Source organism: Podarcis tiliguerta (assembly GCF_965153285.1).
Source record: "Podarcis tiliguerta genome assembly, chromosome: 13".
Lineage (NCBI taxonomy): Eukaryota > Metazoa > Chordata > Lepidosauria > Squamata > Lacertidae > Podarcis > Podarcis tiliguerta.
The window spans coordinates 26,695,338-26,721,358 of NC_139546.1; the positions used below are offsets into that span (position 1 = coordinate 26,695,338).

Here is a 26,021-nt window from a genome sequence, read left to right on the forward strand (position 1 = left end):
ATCATTGATATGTTTACTGGGGTTGTTTTCGTTGACTGACAGGAGAAAGGGCGGCTGAAAGCAAATAAGGTTGTGGCTTGGGCGCATGTGATAAGCCATTGAAGCAGAACAGCAATATTAGATGTTCTCTGAAACACTCTCCCCCTTCCCTTTCTGACAACTGGTAATGTTTCCCTAGCGCTGAATTAATTCTTACACGGTGCTTTTATCTTTTTATTTTGGTTGCTCACCGGTAGGTTTTCATTGGGCATCTTAAAATACCAATTATGGCATTAGAGTAAATAGTGATGTACTGCTTGATCAGAGAGTAGGACTAGGGCAGCCTTCACCACGTATTTTGACTTTAATTCCCATCAAGTTATGCTGGCTGTGGCTGGGTCTGATGGGAGTTGAAGTCCCTAATAGCTCATTTGGCCTGGGTGACCTGGGGTCAATGACTTACTCTCACTCTCAGCCTATCTTACCTCCCAGTCCATCCTTGTGTGGGTAAAAGTGGGGAGGGGTAGACAACTATGTATGCTATCTTAAACTCCATGCAGGTGTATAAAAACAACAAGGGCAATTAAAAGCCAATTACACGGTCAGACTAGGACCTGGGAAACTAGGTTTCAAATCCCCACTCAGTCATGAATCTCACTAGATGACTCTGGGCCAGTCACTGCCTCTCAGCCGAACCTGCCTCACAAGGGGGGTTGTGGGGATTCAGCGAGAGGAGGGGGATAACCAGGTATGCCACCTTGATCTCCCTGGATGAAAAGGGTAGGCATAAAATAATGAAATAAATAATAAAATAAAATAAAATAAAATAAATAATGGAAAGAGGCTTACCACTACATTACCATTGGATGTAAATAGTAGTGTTACTATCTACATAGGAAGCCAACTTCTACTGGAATCAGAGCACTGGTGCATCTTATGCATTATTGCCTACACTGACTGGAAGCAGCTTTCCAGGATTTTGGGCGTTCCTGTTCCAGCCCTTGTGTGGAGATGCCAGGGACTGAACCTGGGATGCAAAGCAGTTGCTCTGCCACTGAACTTTGCTCGCGTATGCTCGTTCTGACCCGTTTCTCAGAAGTAACCCCATTTGAAACGTTTCCTAGGAGATATGCCTAGAATTCCAGTGTTATTGAAAAATAAACTGATTGATAGCATATGATTGTTTAAAATAGTATTATTATTTTTATTGTTGTTGTTGTTAATATTATTACCTACTCTTCACCTGATTACAAGTTTTAAAAATTGAACGTTAAATCTTCCTGTTCTGTGTCCTATTTCCTATGTCTCTGTCCTGGTGATCCTTAACTGTACAGTCATACCTCGGGTTACAGATGCTTCAGGTTGCACGTTTTTGGGTTGCGCACCACGCCGAACCTGGAAGTACCAAAATGGGTTACTTCTGGGTTTCAGTGCTCACGCATGCGCAAAAGCGCCAAATTGCAACCCAAGCATGCGCAGACGCAGCACTGCGGGTTGCGAACGTGCCTCCCGCACGGATCACGTTCGCAACCCGAGCGTCCACTGTAGCGACCTCGAGCATAAAGGAAGTAATAGCTGAAATACATTTTTCAAACACCTTTCACCTTGATGCTTAGTAAAGCCCTTGCCAAAGCATGTTTATAAAACAGGCAATTGGCCACTAGAGTTAAGTGTGTGCACGGACAATAAGTTTTATTTTTATTGTAATGTGTTTCAACAATTTTATGTGCTCTGAGCATCCAGCTATGGCAAGGTTTAAGCTCAGATAGTTAAAAATAAACCCTAGAACTTTGGTAACAGGACTGAGGTTTATTTGTGTTATTGAATGGTGGAGTGAAATTAAATGTGACAGTCGTTTTCTACTGATTTTGTTATTATTCACTGGGGAATTTATGTCAACTTCAAGTTTGACTCTTCCCACCCACCTTGTGAAAGGAGAGCTATGTGCCTTTTTATCCTTAAAACTAACATTTTCAGTGTTCATTTTAAAGTGAAGAGAGTGTGATGAAGCATGTGGGGAAGGGCCATAGCTCAGTGGTACAGCATCTGCTTTGCATGCAAAAGGTCTCAGGTTCAGACTCTGGTGTACCCCAGGTAGGAATGGGAAAGGCAGGCTTCTGTCTGAAACCCTTCAGAGCCACTGCTAGTCATTGCAGACAATGCTGAATTAGATGGACCAACCATGATCCTTGCTGTTCTTAGGAAAAGTTGTGTAATCGCTGGCATGTTGCATGAAGAATCAGAAACTTAAACTTCAGACACTTCCAGACTACCTATGCATTCAGATTTGTTCTCAGGGAGGTTAGATATTGCATCAACACAAGTATTGCCCACACTTTCCAGTACAATTTCCTGTCAAGTTCCTTATCACGAACAATTAGATCTTTGTAGGGAACAGGTTTTTTGTGCAAGGCTTTCTCACCGTACAACCTGAATTCCCTGGTAAGTGATTTAATCCAGGCTTCCTCAACCTCGGCCCTCCAGCTGTTTTGGGACTACAGTTCCCATCATCCATGACCACTGGTCCTGCTAGCTAGGGATCATGGGAGTTGTAGGCCAAAAACATCTGGAGGGCCAAGGTTGAGGAAGCCTGATTTAATCCCACCTGAAAATAGGGAAAATCCGGAAGCACCTTTTGACTTTCTCTTGGCCTAGTGGAAGATGACCTGCCTCAGGATGAGAATCAGATGCTTGAGTGTTCTCTTGAGCATTGGTGTCCTTCCTTGTCAGTTTTAAAAGTAGTAAACATCAGGTAGGGTTGGTTTTAATCAAATAGCTGTTGCCAGAGCATTCATAAACTTCAGAAGCCTCCTTTTCATTTCTACTCTCACTAGTGGTCAGTTTTGAGATGGATTACGCTGCTATCTCCCTTAAGAATCCATGCTAGCATTTTGCAGTAATTGCAACACTGTACCAAACTACAAAAGCCATACAGTGGTACCTTGGGTTAAGTACTTAATTCGTTCTGGAGGTCCGTTCTTAACCTGAAACTGTTCTTAACCTGAAGCACCACTTTAGCTAATGGGGCCTCCTGCTGCCGCCGGGCCGCCGGAGCACAATTTCTGTTCTCATCCTGAAGCAAAGTTCTTAACCCGAGGTAATATTTCTGGGTCAGCGGAGTCTGTAACCTGAAGTGTATGTAACCTGAAGCGTATGTAACCCGAGGTACCAGTGTATGTAGCCTATGTCCTTGCACAACCCGGAATATGCTTCCCATGTGGGTTAAGTGTATTTACAGACTGCAACTCTTTCAAACTCTCCAGTTTCCTTCACACACCTGCCTTCCAACCTGAAACTCCCTCAGCAGTTTCTTTTGCTTTTTTTATCCTGCCTGTTTTTCCATTGCAACCCTTTCTTTCTTATTTGGTCCCTTGGGAGAGCATGGCTGCTGGTGAAGGAACCAACTAGAGACATGAAACCTTGAGAGCAGCTACAGCAAAACAGGCCACATCTCTTTCCTGCAGAAACCTGCTGCAGACGATTACAAAGTGAGAGCTGGCACAGGCACACACGCACTTATATTCAATAGGGATGAGCTAACCTCCCAGGAGAGTGACTAGGAGATAAACCAGGAGATAAACATTTATTAGAGGAAGTTCAACACTAATTCATCCTCTTTCTGTGGCAGCAAGAGGGGCCATGTCAAGGATTCAAAAGCCAAAAAGAGGTCATCAAACTACTCAATGAATTCTAAGGCTTCCTGCTTGACTGCCGGTCCTGGAACTAAAGACTTGCACAGCATCTTTGCAAAGCTTCCAATCCGTAGAAGCTAAGGTTTTGCAAAGTTTTCTTAGCACAGAAATAAGCCAAGCTGTCTTGCAACATCTCCTTACAAAAATGTTTGTCCAGTATCTGAGGTGTAATTTATGCACTGGTAATGGCATGTGCTCTGGTCCATGGGGTCACGAAGAGTCGGACACGACTAAACGACTAAACAACAACAATGGCATGTTCAAAAGATCAGACACAAAGCTGACAAATGTTTAAAGGCACCTGTTGCAGAATGCTGAAATGTTGGAAGATTTGAGTCAAGAGAAAGTTCTCACACAGTGCACTGTTAAACAGTATGGACTTCTGCTCCTACAGGAGGCAGTGATCGCCACCAGTCTGGATGCCTTTAAAAGAGAATTTGACAAAGTGGAGGAGGATAAGGCTCTCAACAGCTACTACTGCCTAGGATGGCTATGTTCTACCTCCACTGTCAGAGGCAGTATGCCTCTGAATACCATTTGCTGGAGATCACAAGCAAAGGAGAGTGCTGCTGCGTTCAGGTCCTGTTTGTGTGATTCCTAAGCACTTCTGGGATAGAACAGTTAGAACAGAATGCTGAACTAGGTGGGCCATTGGCCTGATCCTGCAGGCTCTTAATGTTCACTTGCAATGGCACAGAAAGATAATCCAATTTCATAGAGTGGAGACAGATTGCCAATTCCTGCCCACCCCACCAATCATTGAATTGAGAGAGGGACCCTAGCTTACCCATTCACCACTTGAGATTGTGGGAGAAAAGTGCTAGGAAGAGACCACCACCTGGAGGACAAGTGGGATTCTCTAAGGGACGAAGAAAGAAGGAACTGGTGGAAGGAACAGTGATGGTCACTGATGGAGGAACAACTCCTGGGGTGGGAGGAAGAAGAAACTCCTCGAGTTTCGAGGGCATGTCTTTTGGCTTTCCAAAATTTAAAGATTGTGATATTGTGTTTCTTAGCAATATTGATGTGTACCGAGCCTGAGTAGTGAGGAATGGGGGAAAAGAGCTGGCAACTGGGAGGGGAAAAATGGTCGTGTGCATCCACCCTCTGACTATTAAACAGAAGAGTGTGTGTTTAGAGGGTGGGGGTGAATGCTAGGACTAGATAGAGAAAATAGCTGAATAGGCTGCATAGGTAGTCTGGAGCGGCGGCGGCCGCAGCAACAGCAGCAGGTAGATCTCGATAGGATCTTGGTGCGCGGGGTGGGGGTGTGGCTGGCTGGCAGCCAGTGCCAAGCAGAGTCTCCATCTTCGCTCTCCCTCCCTCCCCGCCATCTGCTCGGCCGCACTTTGGCTCAGACCACACCCACCCGCTCCTTTCTTCCCCCGGGGGAGCGGGAGGCAGCAGCCAGCCAGCCAGCCCTCGCCAGTTGCCAGGAAGCCGTCCGTCGGCGATGCCCTCTGATTGGAACGCTGCGCTCATCCATCAGGGCGGCCGGCGGAGGGTGCCTGCTCGCTCCTCGCCGCGTCTCGGACCAGGAGGGGCCATGCCGAGGCTACGGGCTTAGCGGGTGGGGGTGGGTGGCGGCAGGAGGAGGAGGAAGAGGCTGGCTTTCTTGGCAGGCGAAAGGCGCGCCCAGCCACCTCCGGCTTCCACCATGAGTCCGGCGTGAGCGCAGCCGAGGGCGCACGGACATCTCCATGGTGCAGGACGGCGGCATGTCACGCACACCTTACAGCTCCAGCCAAGACATCCAGATGGAGGTCTTGGACAACCCGGGCCTCCAGGTGAGTAGCGGCGCAGCCCGATCCGTTGCCTTCTCCTGCCAGCCCGCTGGGCGGAGGACTCCTGGCGTTAGGGCGTGGGGAACTTTGGACGGGTGGAGATCTTTGCGCGGGGAGGAAATCGGAAGGAGGAGAGGGAAGGAGACCAAATAGAGAACGTGAGAGACCTTTAATCGCAAGCGACAGCCAGGCATCCTTCCCAGACATGGGCTGATCCACCCTCGGTCCTGGCTTTCACCCGTTTCTCACCACCACGGCCCCGCGTGTTATTGAGGGGGATGGTGTCGTCGAGGCAGGGAGAGGGTAGCTTTCATGTTTTCCTGGATCCTGACTTTGATCCTGGACACAGAGGCACCTGGGGGGGGGGGGGGGGCGTTGAGCCAAAAGGAGAGAGATGTGAGTCATGGAGTTGGAGGGAGAGAATGGCATATTTGAGGGTGGCGATGGTTTTTTAGAAGCTTGCCTAGCTACATAGAGGCGCACCAGCAATGTGCCTTGCACAGCCCTTCTCCTCCCGCTTGGGATCAGTTATAGCCGCTCCCTTGCCTCTTCCATTACGGGATCGGCTCCCAGACGCCAAGGGCACCCACTTGGTGGAAAAAATGCATTGCTTTTCATGCTGTCCCTGCCGTGCCTTTCCATGCAAGCAGATGAGATTAAACCAATGCACGTCCATCCATCCAAACACGCAAACATTTTGCAGAAAGCCAGACCAAAGGATCTTCTGGCTGTGGCCTGTACTGGGTCTAGAAGGGGCTGCATCAAATGAAGAAAGGGATTGCACCAGATATGTTAAGCACCATAGCCCTTGAGATCTGTTCCTGTTTCAGATGAGGGACTAGTGGCTAAAGCAGCCTTCGCCGGCTTGGTACTCTCCAGATGTTTTGGACTACAACTTGGATGTAGTCCAAAACGCCTGGAGAACACCAGCTTAGCAAAGGCTGGGTTAAAACATTGGGAGATGAAGACCACTTGTTCCTGCTCTCTGCCACTGACTTCCAGCCTCATCTCCCATGACTCAGATTCCTCTCATCTGGAAAAAGAGGAGTAATGGTTTGAGGTATTTGGGTGGCACACACAGCTGCACATGGAGAAGGTGCTCATGGAATCTCCATGGGTTGGTTTGGAAGTATACAAATCTCTTGAGGAAACTTGGCACTAAACACACAAGACCACCCAGAGCTTCTCCCCCACCTCTGTATCTCCCAGCAGCTTCTACAGCCAATAGGACCCTGGTGGATCTATCAACAAGTTTCAGAAGGGACTGCGGAGGTGGTATCAGTCTTCTCTATGGGGTAGGAAAATTCTAGGGTGAAGATAAGCCAACATCAATCTTGTATGGTCTAGCTATTTCTGTTTTATCTAGAATTCCTGTCGTCTGCTGCTGTGTGCTCAAATGTATATAGCAAAAATGCATACTCAGCCCTTTTTTAACAGTTCAGGCATAGCAACAGTGCACTAAGTGCTCTGGGTAGTGTGTCCTTGTTTATTTACTGTATTTTATTATAATGGCCCTGTAGGTGGGTTTGCGACATAAACTCACACGGAATAAGGGCTTGTTTTTACACTGCTGGATTGATTGTAACCTCTAACTCAAATGTCCCTGTTCCATTATCTCAAAGTGCAAGATGGCTGTCTCGCTGCTTCTCTTGTTCATCATAGTTGTTATCTTTTGTACGCACTCTTCCTGAAGCACATAAGAAGCGCCTCAATGGCTCAGGCTGAGGTTTGCTCAGTTCATCATTCTCTCCAAGAATCCCAGCAAGCAGTAAGGAACCTGTAGCCCACCAGATGTTGTTGAACTCCCATCAGCCCCAGCTAACCTGGTCTGTAGTCAGGGGTGATGGTTGCAGTCCAGCAATATCTGAAAGGCCATAGATTCCCCACTCCTGCTGCAAGTGGTCCACTGAAAACTGGCAGTGCTCCCCTAGCAAGTCCACCATTGCCTGCTGCCCCACTCTTGTCCTAGGGGTAGAGGATTGGCCCAGGGAAACAAGGGTTAGTGTGAACCTGTGGTTCTGATGGAGCATGTAAGGAGGTTGCCAAGACCTTGTTTGATTCATTTTAGGGAAGGGGTACTAATGTATTTGACTCTAGTGAGCAAATGTAGGTACTGGGAGACAACAACTCAGATTGGACAGCAGGTCAGTTTTAGATAATATGAGAGGCCAAAATGTCCAGCCTCTCTCTCTCTCTTTGTGGGTTGGGTGGATGATAACAGAGTAAGTGGATCTCAGTGGCAGAATGTACTAAGCAAATGTACCTACCTGGTCCTGTTTGTGAGATCTAAGAAGATTCTGGATTCTTTTTCTTTCATTTTATATTTTTCCTAATTTTATTCAAGTATGCTTACAAAAGAAAAAGAACAAAACATCACTATCAAAGGAAGTTGGTACATGTAGGGAGGTTGGAATATAAAACAGGTACAGACAACCAAGTACAGAAAAAGACAGCAGGATCCAGTGGTGGTGATGGTGTTTTAAAGATTCCAGGTTCTAATGACTATTTATGAACTTCAAGGGAGTGTGAGAAATACCAGCTTGAAGGACGACCTCAGAGGAGATATACCCCAAGCTGAATGATGGATAAGAGAGTAGTAGCTTGATACCTTTGCCCTGTTTTGATGGGAGTATCAAGCAAAGGCTTCTGGTGACAGAACCCAATATAAGGCCACCTTAGCCAAAACTGTGCCCTCTAGATGCTGTTGAACGACAACTCCTATCATCCCTGACCGTGGGCCACGTTGGCTGGGGCTGATGGCAGCTGTGCTCCAAACAACACCTGAAGTTGGCCACCTCTTGCTCCTATTGATGTGATGGTGAAATATGTGGTCCTTAAGTAGTTCAGTCTAGCTCAGTGCAGCAGCAATACCCCCACCCCCACCTGAACCTTAAACATATAGCCTCCCAGCACCAGCAATTCCCCCATTTCATCTGAAACTCGCAGAGAGTAGTGCTCCACCCACTCTCTTGGTGTGTGGAATGTCATGAGTGAGTCTACCCCTTTTCCTCCTTTTGTCCCTCTCTCTGGTCCCACCCCCACCCCCCAGGTGGTGGATCCCGACTGCTCTCTGCAGCTATGAATGACGCACGTGCCTTAATTAGAACAAGCGGGGAGGAAAGGCCTAAAAATACCCAGCCCTCCGGTCTCTGCCTCCTTGCCTTGCCCTGCCTGGCCTTAGAACTACGAGAACCATGTCTGCGGGGGCCTGGTAACAACTGCCTTCTCCTCTGCCAGCTGTCCCTCTCCCTCTCCCTGAGACATACTTGGGAAGTGTCTGGTTCATTCTAGCCCCCCCCCCCTCCATGCTCCCTCTCTCAACACACCCTAGAGAGAAGGGTCTGGATTTTTCTGGGGACTGTCCCTCTGCAAAAAAAAAAAAAAAAAGGCATGGGGCGGAGCTGTGATTCTTAGAAGCAGGTGGAAGCATGAAGCCGGTGCATTTATTTTCCCCCTCTCCAAAAAAGGAACCTAGTGATGCTTGTTTCCTATATAAAGAGAGAGAGGGAAATGCTGCCGTGACCAGCAGAGGGTGATGAACTGGGCAGGGAAGGAAGCAGAACTGTGGGGAATATGGCAAGAGGGTGCCTGATACTTAACACACCTGAGGATGCAGGAGAGAGATCCTTCCTCTCCTTCTCTTTTTGCTTTGAGTCCTACACTTACCGCCCTGCTCCTGTTCTTTTGCTGGCCTTCCCAAGTTATCTTCCTGCTCTCTCCCACTGAAAACTGCGCTTAGTTCTCTCCATCCTTTCCGGCCTCATATGTGGGGGAAATGTCCTACGGCCTGCAATATTATAGCAACTGATCAGGGGCTTTCTCTAAATTCTCCAAGAATGTCTCACAATCATCCCAGCAGTTCGTACAACTGGGTAGGGAAGCCTGTGATCTCCTGGTGCTCCTTGGCTGGAGCTCCCATCATCCCTAACCATTGGCCATGCTATCTGGGGCTGTTGGGAACTGGAGGCCAACTACACTTGGAGGGCCACAGGTTCCACAGCACTACAACAAACCTTGTATGGTCCAAAACAGGCTTCCTCAAACTCGGCCCCCCAGATGTTTTGAGACTACAGTTCCCATCATCCCTGACCACTGGTCCTGCTAGCTAGGGATCATGGGAGTTGTAGGCCAAAGACATCTGGGGGGCTGAGTTTGAGGAAGCCTGGTTCAACAATTTTTTTTAAAAAAAATCTAAAAACGTGTAAAACAGCCCTCTCACCCAGCTAATAATGTTAAGGTTGCCAGGGGCAGTGTCTTTCAGCCATAAAGTCCCTGCATTATGTTTCAGCCATCAATATTTTTGAGTTCTTGCTGAAAATTAAGGAGCTGCACCTCACCAGAGAGGGCATTCCACGAATGGGGAGCTGCAACCAAGAATGTTATGGAACAGTGCCAATTGGGCAACACCAACAAGCCCTCCGTTGCCTATCTCAGGGCCTGGTCTATAGAGCACTGATCTATTGCTTTCAACAGCCTTCACCAACCTGGTACCATCCAGATGTTTTTGACTACAACTCCCATTAACCCCAGCCAACATGGCATCCTTAGGCCAACTTCTGGCATCCTTAGCATTGGATCCGAGTTGCAGAGTCCTTGTGTCTGGCGTGACCCATACACAGCTCATGAATTTGGCAGTGCTGTACAGTTGCCCCTCCCATTAAGTGGAAATGAATATTCTGGCATTCCTTTTTAACCCTTCTGTGCCTGTAGCAGGTTTGAGCACAAAACATAGCCCAGCTGAGCTACTCCTTAGCAATGTATCAGTTGCATATATAACTCTGGGCATGTTTGTGTGGAGTTTTGGAGTGGTGATCCTAATCTGCATTAGTGAAATGCGAGTACAGAATCAGTGTCTCTTAAGTTAGGTAAAGGTAAAGGGACCCCTGACCATTAGGTCCAGTCGTGACTGACTCTGAGGTTGCCCGCTCATCTTGCTTTACTGGCTGAGGGAGCCAGCATACAGCTTCCGGGTCATGTGGCCAGCATGACTAAGCCGCTTCCGGCAAACCAGATTAGCGCACGGAAATGCCGTTTACCTTCCCACCGGAGCGGTACCTATTTATCTACTTGCACTTTGACGTGCTTTCGAACTGCTATGTTGGCAGGAGCAGGGACCGAGCAACGGGAGCTCACCCCGTCGCGGGGATTCAAACCGCCGACCTTCTGAGCAGCAAGTCCTAGGCTCTGCGGTTTAACCCACAGCGCCACCCATGTCCCTTGTCTCTTAAGTTACTGCAGACTAAAAGGAAGATCATCTTTTGCATGTACGCTTGCGTGAGGAGTTCCTTTCCTTTTGCAGCTTTGAAGCAGTTTTTGATTGTTTTGATCCAGGGCCTTGTGTGAGGTGTGGCTTCCCGTTATGCTTGCTAATATGCTTTGCAAGGTAATTAGTGTTTGGATAGCCTTCCCCTACCATCTCCCTGTGCTCTGATAATTGGTGTCTGGCCTATGATGCTGTGGGTGGGCGGCAAGACCATCCAGGACTCTGAAGAGCAGATGGATGTGTCAGATGGTTTTATGGCCGTGCCATGCAGGGTCGAGTGGTGTGTGTGTGTGTGTGTGTGTGTGAGAGAGAGAGAGAGAGAGAGAGAGAGAGAGAGAGGCCCTGTTTTTTCCATCTCCTCACAGGCACCCACACTCTGATTAGGTTTAGGCACAAGGATATATGAGAGCAAATGAGTATGTGTGGGAGAGAAGTAGCAAATAAAAACATAATGATATACATAAATGGAACAGAGTCTGAAAACCCTACTCAGTCTTGTTTTGACAACTGCCAAGGCCTGGTACTCAGGTAAATGTAATTGCCTCCTTATGCATGTTGGAGAAGATCCTCTCTGATTACTGTGGCTGATGACCAGCTGCCCCTGGGTGAGGATGGAGAGGATTCTGATTTCAGTATCAAAACAATTACAGCTCATCATGATTTATAATCATTTTGGTCTATGCTGGGACAGTCCTGTGATGTGTAGATTTATTGGCTAATCTCATCCACCCCCACTCTCCCTTTACCTTCATCAGACACTATTCTCTATATGCCCATCTTACATAAATATAAACTCTCCAAGCAGGAAAGCTGTGTCTGTTGCTTTCAGCACGTAGCAGACTTTTGGTACCGAATGTATTTTACCTATTTGTTGTCCAGTGTTTTTGCCTTCCTTGAGAAGATCAAGATACTGTTTCGCTCAGGTCTGGTAAACCTCTGGCCCTCCAGATGTTGTTGTGCTACAGCACCCATCGTCCCTGTTCATTGACCATGCTAGTTGGGGCCAATGGGAGTTGGGGTCCAACAATATGGTACTGGGGGAGCAAGCCAAGGAGAGCAATGCAAAACTAGGTTTATTTTTGTTTTGTTTTGTAGCTTTGGTTTAGCAGTGAGTTGCATACACTTACCTAGGTCTGCGCTTGCATTTATTCCTACCACCTTTGCACACTCTCTGATCTTTGCATCCTCTTTAACCTCCTAGGGGAAATATAGCAAAAGGAAGAATCGCTTCAAACGCTCCGATGGCAGCACCTCATCTGACACGACTTCAAACAGTTTCGTCAGGCAGGTAAGCTCAAGCAGAGGGAGGGGGCTGGAATCGAAGGGCTGCAGGGGCGAACCGTGAAGTTTATAACTGAGGGAATTCACATCTCTCACATGCTGTTTGCTGCTTATTAGTACATGGCATTTGAAAGAACAGCACACATTAATTTCAATGTGCCCTGCTGTGATTTCTCTGACTTTGAGAATCTCCCTCCAGTGGGCAGCGTTTTCATTGCAAGTTTGCTATTTCTCCCACCTGCTGCAAAGGCGTAACTCAAGGATGAGAAACTGAATGGGGAGTTTGGAGAGAGCTTTCAGGATTAAGGGGATGGGAGTCAGGGGTGAAGAGATTCCTTCCCAAGCACATGCCTAGTCACTTTCCACAGCTCACAGGCTCTTTCCCTCTTTTCCCTTGCTGCACCTCCCTGCTTACCTTGCCTTCCTGTTCCTCATCCATTGCCAAAGGAAATGCTAATACGACCAGTGGATTGGCGCAATAGCTCATGCAATTATGAAAAAGCCAAATTACATTACTTGACAACGTTTATTCTGAACACTTACTTTTAAATGTCATTGATGCAGAATTAGGAATTCTCTCGAACTCTCTTGGCACCTTCCTCCTCTCAAAATATTTTGCTCTGGGCAATGAGGAATGTATATCCATTTGTGGGTGGCAGCAAATCCACATATTTCCCCATGTACAATAACCAGTTAAATAGGATGAAGCAGTGCTCTTTTTTCAGGGGATACTCAAGTGTATTCACCTCTTCTGTTGTTGTTAAAAAGTGTGGCACTTATTGTAACAACTTCATGGTGCGTACTGGCACCTATTTTTCTAGGAAAAAAGGCACTGGGAAGAACTATGCCTGAGAATGAAAAATGTGCTCTCTAACTTAGTTGCCATAGATCCACTTGGTCCCCCCCCCCCCCAAAAGGGCTCTGTGAACAAAGCAGCATTCGGCTACTCAGGCGAACTACAATCCTACACCCACTTACCCGGGAGCAACTCCCACTGAACTCAGTGGGTCCGACTTCTGAGTAAGCTGCTTTGTTAGAAAGCTGCAGCTGCAGTGTATGGAGGATGTAAATGCTTACAGAAGCCAAGGCAGCAAAGAAAGCAGTCTGCGTAGAGGTGATGAGAAAGAAATGACTAGAGGCTAAGATTCTGTAAATCAGTCTGTGCCTGCTATACGGTAAACCAGGGGTCAGCAACCTTTTTCAGCAGGGGCCAGTCCACCATCCCTCAGACTTTGTGGTGGGCCAGACTATTTGGGGGGGGGGTCAACGAATTTCTATGCCCCACAAATAACCCAGAGATGCATTTTAAATAAAAGCACACATTCTACTCATGTAAAAACACGCTGATTCCCGGACGGTCCACAGACCGGATTGAGCAGGCGATTGGGCCGCATCCGGCCCCCGGGCCTTAGGTTGCCTACCCCTGCAACTAACAAAGGGGATGGCACTGATATCTGATGGTTCCTTGTGCCTTTTTACCCTATATAGGAAAGTTTTCAGAAGGGCAGTTTGAGATCAGAGACAGGCCATTCCCTTTCGTCCTTCAGCTTGGCTGCTAACTTGGCTGTTGAGGCTTTAACTTAGGGGTGGGGAACCTCAGACCCAAAGGCCCCATCTCTGTCTGGCCTTGGGACCACACCTCCGCTCCCTAGGCCACACCCCTCCCCAGCTCTGGTGGATGGAGGAGACAGAGAGGTGTCTGAATGTGTGTAGAAACCAGCCTGCTGTACACCCCCAACTGGTATGTGGCCCCCAGAAGGTAATTCGGCCCTCAGGCTGAAAGAGATTCTCCACCCCTGCTGCAGCTCATCACTGTTAAGCAGTGTTTTGTTTCATTGCTATTTATGTTTACGCAGAGGGATTATTAGTAAGGTATAGTAAGCCCATCTGCGAGAGTCCAACTATTACCAGCAGTGTTTTCATTGCTGGCTTCCTGGCCCCCAAATTTGACACCTGGGTGAAAGGTGCCCAGAACTGCACCTCTCCAACCCACCCAATGTGTTGCTTTTCATTTCGACCACTGTTGCAGTTTCTTGCCTCTGCAGATTGAGGACAAACAGAAACCTCTTTGTCCCTCACGTAGGGAAGCAGTGAGGTTGCCATAGCAATCCCCCATCTGGTTGAGTGTCTGGAACTGAGTGAGGAAGAAACTCAGCCCTTGTGTAGTAGGTTTGTAAGAAAGAGGGTACAAAGTAAGTGCGAGAAACCTTGTTTCCTCTGATGGGGACCCTGTGGTTCAAACACTGCATCAGATCAGAATCCATGGTCTTCTGCTTAAAAGGCAACAGGCGTCTGAGGTGAGATCTGTACATTTCCATCCCCTTGCCAGGTGGAATCACTACTCTGTGCTCCCTGTCTATGCTAGAAAGAGACAGTCTTTGTCTCAATCTTTCCTATGGTTGCTGTCTGGTAATTTTATCTGTACCAGGGTTGTAGTGCGCTGTTGTCCCACGAGTTCATACTTAAGTTCTTCAATTGCATTTTAAAGTTGCTACACTCATTTTGCTTTTCAGGACTGGCTATGAACTTTAGCCAAGGCTACAGCTGTTTGTACTCAACATCACATGGTCGCACAGATTTCAAATTCTGTACAACTTTGACAAATTCTAGTATTTTTAAAAGTATTCTAATTAAGCAAACCTGCATGTTTTGTATGGCATGACTTATTCTGCCTTGAAGAGCCAAGTTGTTGTTTTTTCATGCATCTTTTTGGATGAGCAGTGGCAGAATGGAGGGATGAATAGAGTTTGGTGACAGAAGCACTTCAGGGGCAGGAACCAGTGGGGACAGTAGCTACATTCCATTCGTAGGGCCCCCCACATCCTCAAGTCTTTGGCCAGGTTAACATCAGAAAACATTTCTAAATTGAAAGCAACACTTCTATTGCTCTAGTCCTGGCCACAAAATGTGACCTAATTCCTATTGTGTCAGGAAACAACTCAGGCTCAAGTTTTGGTGAATCTCCCCTCTGGCTTTGCAGACGTCACCATGCCCTCCCATTTATTTATTTTTTTCCTTTTCACATTTTGACAACAGTCACAAGGACTGGAAATCTTCTTTAAAAAGATTTCCACAATAGGTTGTTGCCGATGAAAGCTCATGCTGCAGCTCAGAAGTAAATCCTATTAAATTCATTGAGCCTTGGCAAGTGAAGTTCTGATTGCAACCCAAGTCTCACTGGTTCCTCTAGAATCTAAGTTAAAAGCATTATTTCATTGAAATTGGAGTGTTAATATGATAATATGGATGCAGGGGTAAATTTGCCTATTGCATATTACTGAAGTTCTGCTTAAATAGAAAAATTAAAGACTAAAAAAGCAAAAAACAACAAAACCAAAACAATCTATGAAGGCCCTGTTGCTTCAGCATCATCATGACCAAGTTGTGTCTTGCGTGGACTAATAATCTGCCCCCTTTATAACACATCCTTCTCTGCCCTAGGCCCTGTGGTTCCCTCACCCGCACCCATTTTCTAATGTGTGAATAGAAAGAATCGGGGAATCGAAGGAGAGCTGCTGGGAGGGGAGGGATGGGGAATCTGTGACCTGAACTTGTGTTGCCATAGTGATGACGTAGGAGGCCGTTGCTATGGTGGAGATTCCTTGAGCAGGCCTCCGGCAGAGCACCAGAGCACTTTTTTAAAAGCGCTTGCACGCTGAGCGTTCCCTCCATCCACAGTCGAGGCCCTTTTGTGGTTCTCAATGCTGCTGCAGGGTCTGGAGAGGGAAGGAGGAACAAATCACAACAAAAGGTTTATTTTTGAGACTCTGCAAGGACGCCGTCTGAGAGGGAAATTGGGACAAGGGGAAAGGCAGGGGCTCCTGCTGGTTGGGAGGGGAATTATAAACACGGGGCTCCAAACAACAGCAAAAAACAACAACACTCCAAATGTCCATTATCTCTTCATGCTCTTCCTGTCCTGCCTTCCGGATATGAGTTTCCCACCATTGCCCAGAAGAGGGCAGTGTATGACTTCTGATGCCCATAGCCAAGAAGACAAATTGACAAGCCACATCCCAAATTATGAAGGTGAGGGGCTGCCCTCCCCTCCTTCTTCTGATATCTTGTTACTCTGAGACTGGGGAAAGGTGGCTAGGAGAATGAGGTGCAGAAACAGTGGCTGTGTACACACTATAAAATACAGTACTTCTGATGCACATTCAAAGCCTTTCCCTGCCAAGAATTCCGGGCACTGCAGTTTACCCCTCACAGAGTTACAATTCCCAGGAACACTTAAGAAATTATGGTGCCCATAATTCTTTGCAAGGAAAGAATGTGCTCTAAATATATACAGTGGTACCTCTAGTTAAGAACTTAATTCATTTCAGAGGCCCGTTCTTAACCTGAAACTGTTCTTAACCTGAGGTACCACTTTAGCTAATGGGGCCTCCCGCTGCTGCCGCTGCACAATTTCTGTTCTCATCCTGAAGCAAAGTTCTTAACCCGAGGTCCTACTTCCGGGTTAGTGGAGTCTGTAACCTGAAGTGTTTGTAACCCGAGGTACCACTGTAGTGTGTACACAGCCAGTGTTATGATCTTGAAGCAAGAGAGTTGATATGATTACCTAACACTAAGGATTGTTGGTTTTACATAGAATCATGGAATCATAGAGTTGGAAGGGACCATCTAGTCCAATCCCCTGCAATACAGGAATCTTTCGCCCAACTTGGGGCTCGAACCCAGGACTCTGAGATTAATAGTCTCATGCGCTACCGACTGTAGAGAAACCTAAGTTAAAACCCCACCCCACTCCATGAACGTGGCTTTGGGCAAGTTAATTGTCTTATCTCTCAGTCTTATGTTCTTACTTAGTTTTTAATTTTTATGTTTTTTATTAATATATTTATATAGGCCACTTGGTGCACTGACATACAGTGAGGGCTCTCAGTGAGGCTAATATGCTGCTCTGAGCTCTGAGATCTGAATGCAAGCATTATGTATACATTTGAAAGTGATAAACTAAATCCTTATTCAACCATTTCCCAGGAAGGGCCAAGGAACTGGAGCTTTTAAGTATGCTAGATGTTGGAAGACTCTTTATGACGGGAGGAAAGAGGTGCAGAAGATGTGGCTAGGAAAGCCTTGCTCATTCTTTAGTATTCAAGTGAAGCCCCAGCAGGGTTATTGAATCAAGGTGGAAAATTAAGGCTGCCAGAGAAGGAATTGACCTTGAATTGGGGAGAAACAAACAAGTGCTTCTCCATGGCAGATAAAAGCAGTTACATACACTGCTTATTTTTGTGTCTGTACAATTCTAAAATCTAAATTGATTTTAGAATTCTCTAAAATCAAATTTCTGTCAGAATTCTAGAAGCCCAATTCTCTTGGGTTTCAAATATGTTTCTGGCCCTCGTGGTGGCAGAAGTGTGCTTGAAACCCTGTAGGTAGTGGCCACCATCAAGAGTACCACAAAAGCGGCAGGAGAGCTTGTATCCAAGAAGAAAAACCTAGCTGGGGTTAGGCTGATGAATGGGGACCCCATTTGGGCTATGCATGATAAATAGGATTTCTGCTACCCCTCTCCCCACCCCTTACATACACAACCTGCATCCTCCATCAACACGATATTTTCCACCCCCAGTAAAGCAGATCAGGCTGTTTGTGAAGACTGTATTTGTTAGATCGTGGAACGTTTATGGCTATAATGTTTAGATAGATTTGCTGTACGTTATAGAGCTGCTCAGGAATGGCCCAGCTATGGAGACAAACTAGGCAACTGCCTGATCGCCAAAGTTCTGGGTACATCTGCCTTGGCTACATTCAGAGATCACAGTAAACTATGGCTTATCACATTGGGAACAAGCTTGAGCCTCCTGTGCTCCATGTTCTCCTCTCCTCTCGGGAGAGGAAACACTCAAGAGCTTTCACTTCAGTTTTTGGCTAACCACAGTTTAGTGTTACAATCCAAACCCTTTAGTGTAGCTAATATTAACTATGGTTAGTTGCAACATGTAAGTTTCATAATAAACAGTCTGATGTCCTCTTGTGTCTCTGCCTCCCAAAGGCTTGCACGGCCTGATTGTTGCAGCAGCCCCAGCTACAAGCTCCCCAGGTGAATGGTGCCTCTGGGGCTGGCCAGGGGGTGCTTCCCAGGCCCCTGCAGGTCACCTCTCTTTGAGGCAGGGGGGCAGCTCAGAGACCAGGGGCAGCAGCTGCCGTTGCCCAGAGGACTCCAAAGGAGAGGAGAGGAGGCTTAGGGAGCCCTCCACAAGGGAGGGTGTTCAAAAAAGGGTGAGGGGCTGCCAGCTCTGCAGGCAAGGGGTGACATAGCTGGGCTCCTGAGCCAGTCCTGTAACTAAACCTCTATCCTGCACAACCCCCAGCCACACTGCCTTGTCAGTAAGTACCAACTGCCTTGTATTTACGCAGCAGCTTATCAAGCACACCATTTGTTACGCGCCCCCTTTGTACCCCTCCTCCCAAACACCGAGTTCAGAAGGAAGCATGCAAGCTAAATGGCTTCATTCAAAATAAGAATAATCGGCATGCATTTCATTGACTTGCACAATTAGATTTGTGCAGAATCTGAAGCATCCTTGGCGTTACTTGGAAAGCAGTGTCCCCGTATGAACCTGAGCTTAGCAGATAAGCTCTTGATGTGCACCTACACAGCGAGTTACTGACTAGTAGTGGTGGTGGGGAATCTGGAGCCTCCTGATAAAATTGAAACTGATACTTTTAAAATGAGTTGGGTCCCCTCTTCCCTGCCGTCAAGTCAGGTCTGTTGGGAGAGCTGGGTTTACAAAGCAGAATAAGCTACATGATAGCGTCTCTTTCCATTCTAACCCCTAATATTCCATATTGCAGAGGCTTCCCTTAAAATGCCTGGCTCTTCTCAAGGTGCTGCTCTTTCTTATTTCTAACATCCCCCCACCCCACCCCCTCGCCAACTCAGAGAATTGGCTCCAATACAGGACTCAACCAGAATGACTCCTGGCATAGCCTTGTGCCCCCACCCCCACTGCTGGGATGTTCAGTCCCTGGGCTAAATATACCCCAGCAGTTTGCAAATGTTGCAGTATGTTTGTAACCCGAGCCCCCAGCCATCAGGCAGAGCCACCTCTGTCCACATAATACCAGGCCCAGGCAGCATGGAGACGCCCGGCGACAAGGACCCCAGGCCCGTTCTGGTGAGCGCTTGCACCCCCTCACCCTCACAGGCCTCGGGAGGGAGACCCCTTTTCTGTGCCTTGCCATCCATCATCCACTCTGCCATTAGCATGGCCCCCACCCCGCCTTCGGGCTCTGAGCTCAAAATAGACCTTACTGCTACCCTCATGGGGTCTTCCATCCCACTGTGCTAGAAAACCTGTTAATCTGGCACTTCTTCCCCTACTCATTGCACCCTCCCCCAATTCTCTATACTCCATTCCCGAGTAAGCCCATCTTCTGCCCACTCCATTGCCCAGGAAACCCACCTCCGGCCCCAGTCCCCTGCAAGGATATTAAAGCCCTTCTGCAATCTCCCCTTACAGCTCTAACCTATCGTCGTGGTTGGTACAATGGATCTTTTTATTGTGATGTGGATTAGCTGCTGGTCTGTCCCAAATGTATTTTTAATGTTCATATTTCTTCCAACTGTACTTATTTGATTGGCAGGCTGTTACAAACCCCTGCTTAGATATAAGAACTTTGGGATCTCTCCTGAAACGTTTCAACCCTGAAAGTCGTACTGTTTGAGAGCTGGAAGATGTGTGTGAAATCACCTTTCTTGCATGTGTAGTTTAGCAGGGCAAAATGGGCTGGGCGGAGAGGAAATCTGCCCTGTTATTTGAATGCACTTTTATTATATCTGTTGTGGTGACAAAGAATCCACGTCAGCAGCTGTGAGTAGAGCAACAGGGAATTGTGGCAATTTTGGATTTATTGATCCCTGGAACAAAATGTTATAGACTCTTTGTTTCCCCTTCCCAGTGATATACCTATCACAGTTCCTTTTCCTAATCCATTCATTACCTGGTGGTTTTGACCACACAGAGGGACATTATGAATTAATTCTGACATGTGCTCTGGAAGAGAGTAAGAATGGTTGTATTGTCCCCAATGCTCAAACTCCAGTATATCTGGCAACCCACAGCCAGAGCTCTTTGTAATTCACAGAAAAGCCTATCCAGACCTGGATGCTCCTCTTTTTGCTAAAGAGGATCCCTGGTGCTTGTGGAGGCAGGGGTGGTAGTGCTTAAGCAGACCCTCCAACGATTCTCCGATGAAAATAGGGACATCCCATTCCATAATGATAATTTTACTATTTATACCCCACAGATCTTATTGGGCTGCCCCAGCACTCTGAGCAGCTTCCAACATATATAAAAACATAATAAAACATTAAACATTTTTAAAAAATTCCCTATACAGGATTGACTTCAGACGGCACAGGAGTCGGATAACTCCATACCCTCCAACATTTATCCAATGAAAATCGGGACATCCTAAGGAAAAGTGGGAGATTCAGGGATCATATCAGAAACTGGGATGCCTTTTCTAAATCAGGGACGTCCCTGGAAAACAGGGACACTTGGAGGGTCTGGCTTAAGTGATAGGGGCTTATCCTTTCTCCTATTCCAAGAAGATTTAGGATCAACGTGTTTCAATTGGCATGTGAAGTGGAGGGGGAGAAGGCTGTGAGTGTAGGCAGGCAGGATGTAATTCTTGCATGCTGTGCAACAATATGGTGTGTGTGGCAGGAAAGATGTATAATTTGTACTGAGAGGGTGGCATTGGCAGAGCAAATGCTTTGCAAGCAAAGGGTCCCAGGTTCAAATCCAGCATCTCCAAGTAGGGTTGGGAAAGACTGAAACCCCGGAGAGCCACTGCTATTCATTACAAGATAATATAGAACTCAATGGCCCGTGGTGTGACTTAATGTATATTGAGTGCTATATATTAGTGCTGTGTATATTAGTGCTCACTCACCCTCATCTCTTCTGAGCTGCTGAATAGTCAATGTTCGCTTTGACAGTTTTTTGCATGTGAGGCTCATGGCACCATCCTGAACATATCTACTCAGAAATATGCCTTGTTGAGTTTGGTGTGGCTTATGCCCATAGAAGGGGGCATAGGATTGCAGCTTTAAATCTGCTTCCAATTAAGTATATTTATAACAGATAAAATGTCACTGGTGACAATGTGTATTCTCTCCCCCCCCCCCCCCGCTACGTTCTGCCCTGTTTTAACAGCAGGCCCATATGACACAGACAGCTGAAAGCCAGTTTAGTATCTTGCGTGAAATAGATATAAGGTGTTCAGGGTGTTCTTTTTAAAAAACAAACCCAAGACAGAAACTCCGTTCCTGGAATGTGTTATGCAAATGTAGCAAACTCCATTTGGTTTTAAGATGTTTGTGTTCTTTTATTTAATTGCATAATATTGGAAGTGAAAAATGCCAGGAGTTGGAGTAGTAGCGTGAATGTGGAAAGGATGGGCTTTTTGATTAGAACATTTGATGCGGGGATTGGTCTGGGCAATGGGGCTTTGGAGGGCAAGAGAATCCACCGGGGCAGTTAGCGTCCAGAGTGTTTGGAAGCAGAAGGTCCAAGTTCAAATTCCTGTTCCAGCTTTGAGACTTGCAAGCTGGTTTCTGGGAAGTCATGCACTGTCAGGGATTGTTCTGAGGATAAAATAAGGTTGGGTGTATAATGTAACCTGCCTTGAGATAGAATGGAAAAGAGATCTGAAGTACTTAAGTGAAGGTGCATGGCATGGATGTTTTGGAAAAGGTAACTTTTGGTTATAAAGTAACTACTTTAACACCCCAAAATCCACATTAGGGAAAAACTTTGATTAGGCAAACCAAAACATCACAAAATGGGCTGGCCTAATAAAGATACTGCATTTTTTTCGGGGTCAGCAGCAACTTTTCCATTTTGACATTAGATTTGAAGTGAGATGCATCGGTACACGGTTTGGGGAACTAGGATTGTGAGATTGCGCAGGAAGGACTCCTTGATATTTGGCCACGGAATCCTTGTACCAGTCTTACTCCAGTACACTGTTCACAAACCAATTTGGTTGGAGTGCAATGTCATATCTGAATGCAGAGTGCTCAGCTCCTTCAAACATGGGTGAAGATCATTTAGATCAGACACATCTTGCTTCCTGGCCAGTTAAGTCCCCAGAGGTCATTTAGTGCCATTTAGGTCCCCTGAGGTCTCAGACTTCTTTGAACTCTACCTTCACGTTTTTACTTATTTGAAAGTCTGAGATCTAGTTTGCGTGCGCACACTGTTACCTTTAAAACACATTCAAAGCAAAAACATTCTTTCCTTCAAAGAATTCTGGGCACTGCAGTTGGTTAAAGTTTGCTGGGAATTGTAATGCTCCGAAGGGTAAGCTAGAATTCTTTGGAGGGAAAATGTGCTTTAAAGGTATGGGGTGTACATGGCTGTAGAACCTTGTTCTTTTAGAAAGACCCCGTGCTTGTGATCCAGAAAACCACAAGCATGCAAGGCTGCTTTTTACTTTGGAAAGACAAAGACTGGAGTTATTAACGTGAAACAATGGTTTGTGTAAACAGACCTGTTTCTCATTGAAACAACCCAAGTTCCAATGTCCTCTAAAACATTTCCACCACAGGACCCACTCTGAAAATTTCTAAGTTCTTAAATAGTGAGACCAGGCGCGTGCACGCACACACGCACACACAGAGCCCTGGCCACACACCAGCTTTGCTAATAAATGACACATAAATGAGTAAGCCAATTGCATCTCAGAGGCACGTCACCAGCTCTTGGCTCTTTCCATCTCCTGCCTGTAGCACAGGAGGCTAAGCTACCAAACCAGCAAGCCTCTCAACCAGGTTTTCCTTTCTTCTCTCTCTCTCTCTTTCCAAAAGTGTGGCAGGCAGGGTGGTGGGTAGACATCCTTGGCTCTTAGGCGCCTTCAGCCTCTGTGTTCCTGGAAGTGTCGAGCTCCCCCATCCTCCGACCTCCTCTTTGCCCAATTGGGGAGGTGCTCCTGGTGTCCTTCACCTTATTAGGGCCGCCACCTGGCAGGATGTCCTTGTACGAGCTGGATGATGATTCAGAAGCGGTGAGTAATGCATCCTGGCTGATTTGGGTCCTTCCCCGCACTATCCATGTCTGCCTGTTGCTAGCTCATCTCGGGGGAGAGCCTCCTCTCATCAGCACCATGGTTTTCTCATTCTTTTACGTTCACCTTCCACTCTGAATCCCGTTTGCTCTCTGAATCTCAACTCTTCCTTTCCATCCTTCTCTCTTTTCAAAGAACGTTCTCCTCCCCTAAATAAATCAAAAGATCCTAAAAAGAGGATAACGTGACATCCTGGTCCCAAATCCCTTCTGTGGGGATTAACTGGAAGCCCTCACCAAAACCATATAACGGGGGGCAGGGGCAAAATTGGCAGTCCTTGCCTGCCACTCTGGCAGGTCTCTTCATTTGTTCTGTGGGGATGTTCTTGGCTCCATCTTTTCCCAAATACTGGTTTTGTCAGGAAAAGTTTTGTAGCATTCTTCACATCTTTGTGCGGTGTGTGTCTGTGTTTTGTTAGTAGGGAGCTTTCCAGGTTTTTGTCTAGGCATGATCACTACAGAAGATTATGTAGATTCCTAAAACACTATCATTTATGTAAAGAATATTCAGGGTTTTATTGTAGGGGGAAGGAGTTTGGGTAAATCTATTGCAACCCCACCTCCTCCTTAATTCCAGATGCCGGTGAACATCAGGCTGAGGTTGCTACACTTGAGGTGCGAGCACACCTTTTGGAGGTCTGGGATCTTGTGCATTCTGTGTGTGCAGACTCCCCCTCCCCCTCTCTCTTTAAGTAACCTCATCCTGTCAAGCTCAGAGAAGCAATCACTACATGGGCTTCCCAATTTTGGAGTGGAACTGGAGGGCAAAAAGTTAAGTTGTGGGGATTTAGGAGACCAGAGTGAGAGTGTGTTCAGGTAAGAAGCTTGCAGCTACGTTTTGCTCAGGACCACCCATGGCCTTTTGGGTGAGGAGGTACTCTTTGGAGCTTTAGCCGCCTCTACCCAAAGTTGTTGTCGCTCTTTGCTAGCAAGTGCCATCTTTGCAGGCTGCTATGATTCCTCTCCTTGCAACTTTGCGATTTGTAGTGATGCCCATTCTCTGGTCTCCCTTGCATTCTGGGAAACTGCCATGGAAAGACTTTCCTTATTTGTAAATCTGCTCCACCTTCTCAACAGCATAGCTTCTCTTTTTTTGTTTGGGGGGGAGCGCTGTGACGTGCATTTGGGTTCTGCCTCTTATTCTGTCGTGACTGCATTTGGTGAGGACCTGTTTTGTGTTTGCATCTTTCGCAGCAGGGAGGTACAGGGAAGGAGATCAATTGCAGATAATTAAATAGATTGTATCCCCCTGGAATTCAACACATATTTAAAAAAGCAATCCACTTCTATTGGAGAGACGCCAGTAGATTTGGCTTTTGTTCTCAAGAAGTTGTCTGCATAGAATGGGGTGGAAGTGAGCCCCCTCCATCCTTTCCTTCCACGTTGATTGACAGCTGCCTGTGGAGTTCTGGCCCCCTTAAGAATCCAGCTTAGTCCTTGCAGTGAGCCTACTTTCCCTCTCCTAGCCTCATAGGGGGGCTTGCTAATTAACAGTGACATTTCAGCCCCTCACTCTCACCCCAGTCAAGCTACCTCTCTTCAGGAAAAGGGTAATAAGGCCCGTCTCATTTTGAGCCTTAATGAGCCATTCACAGGAAGAAAATGCCTCTTTCAAAAGAAAATAATCAAGAGCCATGGCAGGTCACAGATGAACAGAAAAATCCCACAACAATTCAGTTTAGGCCTTTTTTTATTGGTTTGTTAAGAAGGCAGAGGATAACTTTGTGAAGAAACAACCAAAATTTGGTTATAGCTATATATGAGGGGACTATGTGTGGTGTCCTCACTTGGGAAAGGGTATGCCAGGATTCAGTAACTGTCGAGAAAATCACCTGTTTAATTAATAAAGTTTACGTTTTGTGTGCTCTTACTTGGAAATAAGGCCCAGTAAACCCTGTGGGATTAACCTCTAGGCAAGCATGTGAAGGACCAGGCTGGAAAGAGAAACAAGAATCCTATCAAATACTTTTATGATAAGATAGCATTATAGTATTTTTTATTTTATTTGCCAATGTAAGTACACACACACACACACACACACACACACACACACACTTTCTTAGGCAACGTGGTACCATTTGTCATCCTCCAACCTGTGGCTTTTTGTGATTTTGTTCAAGTTTGATTTAAATTGCTTTTAAAACTACTTTAGAGTCTATGCAGTTCCCTATACTGCCATTCCAGCATTATTAGAAGCCTGGCTGACTGGTTTAAATCAGGCAGATTCACCAACACACATACACACACTATCAGAAACATTAACTTCTCCATTACATTGTGGTGTTGGTTATGTTCTAGTTTGTGTTTATAGATTTTAAATGTTCATGTATACCAATGTGAAATTTATTTTTGGGTGAAGGTGTGGCTTATTAAAAATATATATTTAAAAAATCTACCTTCTTACAGAAAAATATATATTCCATGGAACAGAAACCTCCAGTGCCAAGAGACCATATAAAATAGGCAAATGCCTAAGAATTATCCTTAGTCTGCTTTTATTCAGTTATGTGCTTTTAGGCTTTAACTTATTAATTTAGGTTTCGCATAATCTTATTCAGATTGGCACAAATACATTTATTCTGTTTTAATATTTGTTAAAAGAAGGACCGTTTTTCCTTTCAACTGGTCCTGTTGTGATCTGCCAAGGAAATCCCATCATTTTAAGCTGGTCTGTGTTGTAGTTCTATTTGGGTGTGAGGTAAAATCTCCTGTGTTAGTTATTTCCATATTGTTCAATTTTTATTTTGTGATGGTCTTGATGACTAGATACAAATAAACGTAACTGAAATCTCTCTGAATCGCTCCTAGTCTTGCAGAGCTGACTCAGTACAGTATTCTCTTTCCATGTTTTATACCATAAATTAAAAGAAATGAATAGAATGTTATTGTGTTGCCTGAAACAGAGGAACGAATGTTGGCAACCCCTTTTCAACCA

General features: G+C 46.2%; 1 protein-coding gene across 7 annotated transcripts in view; it reads left to right on the top strand.

The window, feature by feature from the left end:
- Positions 1 to 4,362: 4,362 nt before the first annotated feature.
- The window catches only part of CACNB1 (calcium voltage-gated channel auxiliary subunit beta 1), a 46,423-nt gene continuing 24,764 nt past the window's right edge, over positions 4,363 to 26,021 (top strand). The window contains exons 1-2 of one of the 7 annotated variants that reach the window (XM_083410979.1): positions 4,363 to 5,458; positions 11,920 to 12,006. In XM_083410979.1, the coding sequence (XP_083267105.1) occupies positions 5,372 to 5,458; positions 11,920 to 12,006 (174 nt within the window). In that variant the 5' untranslated portion in view covers positions 4,363 to 5,371. Of the gene's footprint in view, positions 5,459 to 5,547; positions 6,751 to 11,919; positions 12,007 to 19,020; positions 19,130 to 22,861; positions 23,028 to 26,021 lie in introns of those variants that run through there. The other 6 variants (XM_083410976.1, XM_083410980.1, XM_083410975.1 and 3 more) reach the window with 6 other exon arrangements.